General features: G+C 37.9%; 1 protein-coding gene across 4 annotated transcripts; it reads left to right on the forward strand.

Annotated features, from left to right (window-relative positions):
* The first annotated feature begins 196 nt into the window (after positions 1-196).
* NMRK1 (nicotinamide riboside kinase 1) lies at positions 197-9,277 on the forward strand. 4 transcript variants are annotated; one of them, XR_009275936.1, is made up of 10 exons: positions 197-473; positions 2,379-2,438; positions 2,857-2,947; positions 3,602-3,650; positions 5,035-5,197; positions 5,276-5,347; positions 6,342-6,451; positions 7,412-7,501; positions 7,866-8,016; positions 8,470-9,277. XR_009275936.1 is itself a non-coding variant. In XM_058823557.1 (9 exons), the coding sequence occupies exons 2-9, from the start codon at positions 2,410-2,412 to the stop codon at positions 7,883-7,885; spliced, it is 624 nt and encodes a 207-aa protein (XP_058679540.1). In that variant the 5' UTR covers positions 197-473; positions 2,379-2,409; the 3' UTR covers positions 7,886-9,277. The 4 variants fall into 4 exon arrangements, 3 of the variants coding, with proteins under 3 accessions (XP_058679540.1, XP_058679541.1, XP_058679542.1); XM_058823557.1 differs by having other exon boundaries at positions 7,866-9,277; XM_058823558.1 differs by having other exon boundaries at positions 197-432; positions 7,866-9,277.
* The last annotated feature ends 2,090 nt before the right edge of the window (positions 9,278-11,367 follow it).

The following is an 11,367-nucleotide window of genomic DNA, read 5'->3' on the forward strand; positions in this document are numbered from 1 at the left end:
CCCCGCCGGCGCCGGGCGGCACGCGACCAATCAGCGCGCGCGCCGCGGACAGGGCCCCGCCGCTTCCCCGCCCGCGCTCGGCCCGGGCCGCAGGAGTCGCCCAGGCCGCGCTGCCGGGCCGGGCGGTCCTGGCGGCTGCGAGGGGGCTGCTCCCGGCGGGCCGGCTGGGGCGTCGTGTGCGCCGGACCGCCCCGGCTGGCAGGCGGGCGCGCCCCGCACAGCTCCGTGACGGGACGCAGGCGGTCCGCCTGCGCGGAACCCTGCTGGCGGAAGGATGTGCTCCTAACACCCTCGCGGCGTGGTTGAAGTAAAGTGCGAACTGCGGAGGCGCTAAGGTGTTGGAACTGCAACTGGTGGAGGCGCGGCCGAGAAGCTCCGCCAGCCCCGCGGTGTGGGCCCGCAGCTGTGAGAGACGTTCCCGGTGCGGGTCCGGTACGCCCGGGGGTGGCTCCGTGCGTGGGAGCATTGCCGCGGTATGCCCTTAAAAATGGGGTGACTGCAGCGATGCCATGGGGTTTGTGCTCTATTTAAAGAGACAAATTGACTCAAGCTAGAGTAGCGTAGGATTTCTGTGTTGCAGCATTTGTGACAAATTTGATTTTGAAATTTGTTTTACACACTACTCAGGGCGGCAGAAGAGTTGGTGTGTTTTTTTATGATGGTATTTTTTGCCGCAGACTGGGATTAATTTGCATGTGCATAATGACATAAATTAAAGTCCAAAGGTGAACGTGTTTGTCCAGTTTGTTGCGTAACACCCTTTGTGGGACAAAGGGTAATCTTCTGCAACACAAAACTTACTGATGATTTTTAGAAATTTACAACTTTTTAATCCTATTTTTAAAGTACTCTGAGTATCATCACTTCTTAAGAAAAAGTTATCTGTCTTCCGTCTTTGCATTGTTAGTCAGTACTATGAGCATTCAATGCATCACTGAATTTGAAAATTTTAATATTCCTAGAAAACCAATGTGTACCAACTTAAAAAACTCACAAATGCCAACTACTGTAGATAAGCAGCACCATTGCAAAGCAATGACTGTCATACAGATGATGGCTTGGACTAGTCAATATGTCTTTTTTGGTTGTTTAACGTAACCATTCATGGAAAAGCATGCGAAAATCATATCACAAATGTGTGAAACAGTGGAACTTCCAGTCGTTGCACCAAATGCAAGACGATTATATTGTTTCAGGCTCCACATGTGTCTAAAGCTTACTTTCACAGAAACAATGTGGTTTTGTTTTCATACTGATCCCCTGTACCAGTCTTTTTCCTAATACAGTATAGATACTTGTTTGTTGGAGGTAGGGAGGGTTTTACCTGCTCAGTCCTTTCAGGTCTTAGGTGTCATAGGTCTTACTTCCTTAAGCTTGACCTAGGAGGATAGAGCAGGTGAAAAAAGGGGTGTTTGCAAATCGTTATAAATTGATGTGTTAAACTGAAAACAAACATTGTTTCCCCTATCTTTTGCAGAACTGTTTTTCAGCTGCAGTATTTTTCCTGGATAGTTCATTATGTACTCCGCAAACACCCATTCCAGAAGAAAGTTCGGGGGAGAGAGCTGGGGCAAGGCAGTAATTGTGTCTCCTGGCAGCTCTGACTGTACTGAAGGTGTTCAGGCAGTCAGTGCCTCAGAGTTGGTGGGAAATGGTGGAAGCAGCAGGGATATGGTGGACAAATTAACCTTTAGAGTTTACTCTTCGATCTTTTCAGGGGAAAATCAAGTGCTACCTGGGCTAAGTCAGCTAGAATGGCTTAAACTGCTCTTGCAGTAGTTTTAATGCTTTCAGATTAATCTGTGGTGGGGCAGAGGAAGGGGATTTGTGTGGTCTGTGCTGTTAACACCCTCAGAAAGGGAGTGGTGAATCACACAGTGATACCAGGTTCATAAAAGAGTTTTTGAACATAGTCTTTGTTACAAGTCTTCATGAAACTATAAAACGCCTTTCTCCTCAGCATGCCACTTGTTTCTTTCTTAATGATTTTGTTTGTTTTGCCACCACAACTTCTGTTTACCTAGTCTTTTTTATATTGTTATGGCTTGAGCTAATGATTGTGCTTTTCTTTAGGATCTTGTATGATACCAACATTGTTAGAATCAAGTCTCCCAGATTTCCTTTCAAATTATTAAAATACTGTCAAAAATAAAGTACCTTGGAATTTCTAATCTTGGAATTTAAGATGGGGTATATATACTGCAGGTTTTTGGTTAGCATTAGAACAAGCAGCTGAGATTCTGACTGTACCTTTGCAAAAAGAAAAATTATGGACAACAGAAAGAAAATAAATTAACTGTATAATTGTTATTTCTTAATACCATAGTTGCCTTCTTGTTCCTGAATTAAGATTTTTCACTGGCTGTTGTTTTTGACAGGAAAAAGGAAGAACTGAGGAGAAAACAAGCTATGAAAGTGTTGGTTATTGGCCTTGGGGGGTAAGTTATACAAAATTAAATTTGCTCTACAGCTTAAGACTAGTCTTCTTCTCAGAATGATGTGATATAATTTCTATTTCTGAATACATTTTTTTTCAAACTGGATTACAAATGCAACATATACTTGTTGTTTTATAGCATGTAACTCAAGAAATTGTTCTGTGTCAGTTGGAGACCTTAGGTGCAGGTATCTGCAGCATCTTTCTTGGCACTGCTTGATTTACTGCACTGATTATTGAAAACTGATGAAACATACCAGAAAATTTCTAGAGGTAGAGAGTATTTAATGTGACTAAAATTTGGGAGAAGTTGTATTGTTTATTTGCATATAACTATACAGAAATGTATGTGTGAGCTTGTACATATGTTTAAAAGATTACATTTTGCCTTGGTGAACTTTTTGCAATGTTTTTAACAGTGTAACAAATGGAGGGAAAACAACGCTAGCAGAAAAACTTAAGAATATGCTTCCCAACTGTGATATAATCTCTCAAGATGACTTCTTTAAGGTAACAGTTTTATTGGAAAAACCTGATAGGTAAAAGGAGGCTAGAGTAGGTCTCAATTATTTTTTCAGTTCTCCTGTTGGTGAACTTTTAAAATTGGTGCTGCTTAAAGTAATTTAATAAGATTACTTTAATAAAATAAAAATTAAAGTAATTTTAAAGTAATTTAATTTAATAAGACTCATAAAATGAGCACTGTGGTAACTGAAATTTAAGTGGCCAAACTATTGGATATACTCAGCCAATAGAAATTTCCTTTCTTCTTTGCCATTCTTTTAATATAAGGCATGGATGAATTTTTCAAGATCCTTTTGCTAATGAGTTTAATCATACTATCTTAAGCCTACACACATACAACAATAAGTAGTTCTTTGTCTTCTAAGTCAAAACAGAAAAACAGCTTATGTTTTGACACACAGTTTTCTCAAGTATAGCTCTAATGAATTTAAGTAATATGATTTGGAGTGTTTGTTGGTCTAGATTAAATAAAGTTTTTGTAGTGTATTTTAACAGTTGTTTACATCAGTTTAATGTTGCAGATAAATTTAACTAATTGGATACAAAAGTGTAAACCCTTACGTTTATAAACAGAGTATGTATCTCTCAGCATGGTCATAAAAGCAACCTTGAAAAAATTAAATTTTTTTCCTCCTTCAGCCAGAGTCTGAAGTAGAAACAGATGAACGTGGATTTAAGCTATATGATGGTCAGTAATTCTGATGCACTGCTTTTGAACATGGTACTGAAGTTGTTGTGCTGAGCTTCAACACTTCTTCCACCCCATCCCCTCGCTCTCTTCCCTTCTGAGCTAGGCAGTAAACAAGTGGTTGTTTCTGAGCAATCCTTCTCTTAATTTCCTTCAGCTCACTGACATATTTAAGCAAACTTGCTTAACAAGTAAATAGCTCACGCTAGGGCTTGGTCTTTCATTTGCTCTTTTGAATCTTCTCCTCTCTTTCTTCACTTGTGTCTGGTTTAGTAGCAAATGGTACTGTTCAGTTGGAAGTCTTGGCTTGCAGTACTGGCATAAGTTTAATCTCATCACTCGGAAATGGCTCTCCTTTTTCTGCTTTGGCTGGTGAGCTCATGGGATTTCATATTGGGTTTTCCAAGTCAGTCAAAGCTTGGGTTTATCCTGACACCTTTATTTGATGTGAGATCTAAGATAAAGAACATATATTTTTAAGTTCATGATTAATGCTGGCTCAATTTATTCTTAGTGATGTGTAGATCCAGATCCACTTTAGGGCAGTGTTTTGTGTCAGGTCATACCTACTTGTAAACAATTGCTTGCTTAATAGCTAATCTCTGATAATACTTTGTGATCACAAAATGTATCGCTGAGAAAATTGGTCAGACCCTTCAGTTGTACCTGAAGAGTGGTCATTACCAGCTATGCAATCTTTGACTTAACTTGTAGACTTCATGTAAATGGAATGTGAAACTGGAGAGATAAAATGGACATTCTTATTCAAATATCCAGGTTTAATGCTGCTGTTAAAAGGTCTTTAAAAATGTGTTTGCTGTTATGGTATCCAAAAGCTAACTTATTTCTACCTTTGAATACTTCCTCAATATATTCTTGCATGTCTACAGAAAAAAAAGATGTTACATTGTGCATTGTATACCATGGTCCTTTAACTCTCTCTATGCCCACCTGATAAACCTTATAAAAACCTAAAGCAAAAAATGCTGAGCGTCTGCTCCCTCCTCTGACTATTGACAAAATGGTGGAGATCTCAGGATTAGTAAATTTTTATAAGTTTTGTGTAAGTGGAGAGCAGTCCCTGAAGTTTCTGTTATGAAGTGAAAAGCTGTGAATTCTGTTCAGACAATAGTAGATGCCGTGAAGTCCAGAGAGACTACACCCAATAGAAATACCCCAATACTGGTGCAAGCTTTGGTTTCAGTAAAACATCAATAGCAAACACAGAACTACGGATATAATCTTTGGGATAATCCCGTTCCCTTTTGTTTAAATTTGTATGTAAATTATTTGATTCTTACTGATTAATGTAGGGATACTTTAGGGTTCTTTTTATTTTTTTATTCTTTGTTTTTAAGGGATGTTTAACTTTGTTTTCATCTAGTACTTGATGCCCTCTATATGGATGAAATGGTGACAAGTATTCGCAATTGGATGAAAAGCCCAGCAAGCTCAGGTGTTGTGACAGAAGAGCCAGAGAATACCTGTGACAATCTGAAAAATGTTCATATTTTGATTGTTGAAGGCTTTCTCCTTTACAATTATGAGTAAGCAGTAATATGTAACCTGGTAAATAAAAAACAACCCTAAAATTGAAGAGGGAACTAAATATGTTATTATCTTAGGCCCCTTAATGAGCTATGGAATAGAAGATATTTTTTGACCCTGCCTTATGAAGAGTGCAAAAGGAGAAGGAGGTAAGATTATTGACTTCTTGTTTAAAAAGAGTCACCGCACCCCCTGAACTGAAGTGGTCCTTTTATGCTAGCTTTTCTTCAGTGCTTGCAAAATGTAAGCTATTAAGAACATCTATCCTCTTTTTGTTAGTTTGAGGTTTGTTTGGTTTGATTTTCATTTTAGAGCACATGGTTATTAAAGTATTAAGTGCTTTGCAAACACTAAAAAGAGAATTTGTTGTCCTGATAAATTATTTAATTCCTGATTGCATAGTTGAGTAAAATTATGTCTAAAATGAGAAATGGTTAAAAAAATACTAAGCACTCTTATTCTTGGTTAAATACAGTTAATTGATGATTATTCTTAGAGTAATAATGTTCATGTCTGGGTTAAGTGTACAGTTTTGTTTAGATGATCCATTAATTTTACTGTGGATCTAAACTAGATTATTGAGCCAGTGTCTGACTTGCCTCTCAATTTGGAGCAATACTGTATGCTTGGAATAATATATGTGCATAATGTCATAATTTGCTGGCTGAGTGAAGAAATCTTCTATTCAGCTGGCTGTGGGTGATACCACTTTCTTGGTTTCTCACTAGACTCACCTAAGACATTGGTGTCCAGAATGGAAGAGTCTAGATAAACAACTAGTCATTTAAAGCTTAAATTTAAATCTATATACCTAGTAAATAGACATAAAGTAGCGTATTTTGGTAGTAGTGTCCATACAGTTTAATTTACCTGCAATACCTTTTACAAAATTAAAACCACCAAACTTTTACCTTATCTTTTATCTTAATCTTAAATGTGGTTTGATTGGCAGGAATGGGTAAGATAGCAAAAGACAGCAGAAGTCCGTGTCACAGACTGAATTAAAACAGAGGAGCCTCCTTGGCTCCAATAGAAATACAGCCAGCCTTTCTTTTTTATTTTGGATGAAAGCTGTTATTTAACCAGCTGACACTAGGGGAAAATTTAAAACTTATATGGGAACGCATATGTATTTTTGTGTAGCACCAGAGTCTACCAGCCAGCAGATACACCAGGGTACTTCGATGGACACGTGTGGCCTATGTATTTGAAATATAAAAATGAATTGGAAGAGAATGCAAATATGCAAGTTGGTATGGTATCCTTTATTTTAAACTTATGAAATGCTTAAGTATGGCACTTGTGCAGTTTTTGTTGAATTGTGGGATTTTTTTAAAATGGGACAAAATTTTCTTCAAGTGTTTTTGTGGCATTTAGTAGGTTTTGATGTTTCTGTTAGTTTATATTTCAAGCCTATAGGGATTTTATTTTTGTATTTAATAATGAAAATTAGGAAGTTAAACAATGGAAATGTTCTGATCACTAATTAAGTCCACTTAACAAGATAACTTGTCAAGATAACACACTTACGTCTAAATAGGAAGCTTCTGAGATGATAGCTGATGCACTGGCAGAGTTCTTCAGAACAAAACTGAAATCCTGGTGAAGTCTTGTAATAAACTGAAGATACTTTCTAGGTGCTGACTGTCCACACTACAGTCACCAGTTTTGCATGAGAAGTGTCAAAGCTAGGCCAGCTGTTGGGGCAGTGCCACACGTTTGTGTGATGTTCACACTTACACAGCTCTTGGACTAGCTGCTTCTGGAGTGGGGCCAGAGGGAAGGGGAGGGAAGTTGGGTGGCCTCTTCATCATTAGCACACTGCTTCTTGCTCTGCAGTAAGAATAAGAGCTGCAGTGCTCTTCCGGAACTTGCTCAAAGGCTGAAACTGAGGAACCTGAAATTATCTACTGCACAGGGACCTTTTTGACAAATTATTCCATTGCTCTACTGTCCTCACATAACTACCATTACCCTTTTGGAGAGTTTGTACCACAAAAAATTGTAAATGAATTATTAACTAGAATTATTTTCCATTATGTTGCGGTTTTTTACATGTAAAACAAGTTTGGGGAAGAGGAAAATGGGAGGTCCTGTTCTTGATTTTTTTTTCTTCTCTTCTGATGGCATCTATAGAAGTACTGAAAACTTTGCCAATTTCCATTACAGATAGCTGGCATAGAACTCATGAACACTTCTTTTTTCTTCTTCAGATTATTTGGATGGAACAAAATCCCAAGAGGAGCTTTTATCCTATGTGTATAGTGATATAATACAGGAATTAAACAAGCTGAGGGAAGAAAGTAAGTAATGCTACTGGAAATTGAATCTATGTATCCTGTTCCATGTTAACAAAAAGCTAATACTTTTATTTGAAAGTACTACAAGAATGATAGAGATTTCTATTTCTTTATGTACTACAATACCACATTTGCTCATTACTCTGAGTCAATTTCAGTTAAAACTGTGAGTTCCTTGAAATGGGATGATCTAAGATCATAGTTGAATTACTTAATGATAAAATAATAATAAAAACATGGAAGAGAAGGAATATGGGATAAAATATGAATGAAAACAAATGTGTTAGTGGAATTATATTATCACTAATATACAATGATGTTGTTTGCAAACGCTGCAGATTAGATATGTACTTTGTATTTATTTTAGATCAGCAGGTCACATCATGACAATGTAGAAAGCCTGGGTTCCATTTGATATGAGTTGAAAACACCAAGACTGTCATACATGGCAAGCCAACCAACTGAGCAAATGCTGTGTGTATGACCATAATGCTACTTCATGTAACACAAGAGATTTTGTAAGTAATTATTAACTCTCTCTTGGGTATGGAGACAGAGACTCCATTTAGGAGTATGAACACTGCGTTCCTGAAATTTCCTTTAATCAATCCTGCTTTGGCTGAGTTTTAAATCTGATTCAATGTGTATGTTTTAAAACATGAAGATTTTGTGCATAAAACTAAACCACAAAGATTCACTTCTGTTGGATTAATAAGCATTATCTGAACATGGATGATTTGATTGCAATTTGAAACGATCATATAGGAATGATAGTGATTGCCTCTAATATTCTTAGGAGCTTATTATCACTGATAAACATGCTCAGAGAAACTAGCTGTGTAAGATATGTAAGTTTATGTAAGTTGTTATGCTGCTTATTCAGTAACTGAATACTTCACAGCTAAGCTTATTTAGACTTGCTAAATACCTCTGGTGTTTGCACTGTAATTTTTGTGTTGTGTATTCTTTAGAGCAGTTGGGAATAGATGTTAAGAAAATGAAAACAAACCTGAAGAGGACTCAGATTGTTGGAAAAAGGTGGGAAAATAAGATGTAGAGAATGGAGATGCATCATTAACAAGATAAAATACATATATTGTGCAGAGATTGACTAGGATGGCACAGATGACTAGATAATAAATCCATGCTTCAGGGAGAAAGAAGGAAGAAATAATTGTTATTAATATTTGTAACTCACATTGAAAGTGAAATGAAACTGAAATGTTGTGAATGGAATGTTCAGAAAGCAAGAATGCCAGACAAATGTGAAAGCTTTGTTATAGAATTTGTGTATATATATATTTACGCAAACTAGGAAATTGGATCATAGTTTGTTGCTGAATAAGTAATATCTTAACTCTTATGTTTTCTAGACAATTGGTTGCATTTTTATGAGCCAGAATAAAAATAAAACTACAGACATGGAAAGGAAAGGATGGATTTTATTACTTGATACGTGATGGCTGAACTAGTCAGTGATTGAAATGTAGTATTTTATAGTAAAAGTCCTAAATCTATGTATTAGAAAAAGATGTTATCAGATTACAGCTGTGTTTAGCTGTGTTTAAAACAATTTTGTTTTATTATTTTGCACTAAAAATTCTTCATCTTGCATTTGCTCATATGCTGTGATGGACTGTCTGACTTTAAACTGTATTTTTGTTTTTATTTTCCTTTGGAAAGGATACAATTGCAAGAGATTAGCTAATGCATGGAGTGGCTGTGGTGGGCTGACCTTGGTTAGCCACCAAAACTGCTCTATTATTTGCCCCTCTTCTACAGGAGAAGGGAAAAAATGCAATGGATTTGCATCTTGGCTTATCTTGCATCAAGATAAGACAGGAAGATCACTCAGCAGTTACTCACATGCAGTCAAAACAGTTGTGGTTTTGGGAAATTATTTGAATTTACTGCCAATAAAATCAGTAATAATGAGAATTAAGAACAAATCATAAAACACCTTCCCTCCACCTCTCCCTTCTTCCTGGGCTTGACTTCCTGCAGAAATTCTCTACCTCATGTCTCCCAGCAGCACAAGTGGATGGGGATTGTGTTGGTCCTTCCTCTTCACAGACTTCCGCTGCTCGAGAATGGGGTCCCTCATACAGGGACAGTCTTCCACTTCCAACTGCTCTGCCTGGTGATTCACAAGAGGTAATGGAATGAGCAATGGTATCACCTGACTTTATTCCCAACATTAGTGCTAAGGAAAGAAGCTCAGTTTTGTCAGATCCTCCTACAGGGAAAAATGATAGATGAGCTCCAATGCAGATCTATGCATTTGTGCTGTAAATCATTATTGGAATATACATGTTACTGAACATGTTGCTTCAGCAACTTGTAATAAGAGCTCAGGGCACAGATCTTTCACAGTTCTTCTATAATCCTGCCACAGTTTGGAGTTGTATCAAATTGGGTGGGGTTTTTTTTTATTATTTTTGCAAACAAAACAGGTGGTCTTACTTGGCTCCTGTGTAAGACCAGTGGACCCATGTTTTCAGAACTGGGCAGTTTTGGTTTCTACATTTGGAGGGAATCCATAGTAGACTTAAAAGAAGGGCAGCTAAATTTCAAGGGAATGGAGACGCTGCTTTGCAAGGAGAGACTGAAAATTGTGGGACCACTCACTGTGGAGAAGACCAAGGGGAAAATGGACCATGGTTTACAACATCTTGAAAGCTGTGAGTTGAGTGGATGCAGAGCTAGTATTTACCAAATTTTACAAATACACATTTGAAACAGATTGACCAATTTATATTAAGGTAATATTTCACACAGGTAGAAATGATACTTTATGCTGCAGACACTGACCTTCTGAGAGGTAATGCCAAAGGTGGTAGACAAAACCAGCAAGTTCAAAGGAGATACAGAAAATTCATTGACATTTCACCCATAAGAAGTAGTAAAAGAAGCAAGCAGTGCTATAGCGTGGATGTAGAAACTGACCAGGCTCACCTGGTGTCCTAAGTTGTGTGCTCTGGCCAGTTGCTGCAGCAACTCAGCCACAAAAGATAATGAACTCTTCAGAGTTGGTTTGGTAGATAAAGTATTTCAGGTGCTATTATAAAAGCTTACCTGGCATGTTGGCAGAATGCTTTTGGTTTGAAGGTAGTACAGCCCTTGACAGGAAAAAAAAAAAATTCAAGTTTGCTCTTGGTGAATGCTTTTGCATTGCCAGGGCTGTGGTAGCTGTGAGGTGGCTGGGGAGAGCTGCATGACAGAAGCCTGTGGTCCTTTATTGAAGAACAGATAACTTTCTGGAAGTGGTATCATCTGCTGGCAGCAATTTCAGGCTGTCACAAGTGAGAGAAAGCTTTGCTCAGTGTCTGGCATGTATTCAGACATGTGGAGCGATAGAGATGGTGGTGTTCAATAAAAGGCTAATGGATTTTATATAAGGACAGAAATACAAGTATATTATTAATTTGATATTTAGAAGGTGGTTTTCTGATGTTAAAATAACAGAACATGACGACTCATAAACACTGATGTAGGAACAAACTTTTTACCTCTCAGAACTTATGATTCCTACTCTAACCTTGAAAGTCTAAAAGCTGGATTTCTGTTTTGGACTATGTATCCCCTACATTAGACAAACATTAGTCAAATGAGCCTGAGGTGGATTCTCAGTTGATAACCCCACACTGACTTGATTCTTTGCCCTTCACTTCCTCTTCCCATTCATCATCGTAGGCCTCACACTTGTCCCTCTCACCTTCTTCCACAAAACAGGATCAAACAACCCGCTAGGCATCCCCTCAGACTGCGACAAAATCCCCTTCCATCCATACTATGCTATAAAAGATATTCTAGGATTTGCACTAATACTTTCCCTACTTGTCTCTCTGTCCCTATTCTCCCCCAACCTC

This window comes from Ammospiza caudacuta, chromosome Z, assembly GCF_027887145.1.
Source record: "Ammospiza caudacuta isolate bAmmCau1 chromosome Z, bAmmCau1.pri, whole genome shotgun sequence".
Lineage (NCBI taxonomy): Eukaryota > Metazoa > Chordata > Aves > Passeriformes > Passerellidae > Ammospiza > Ammospiza caudacuta.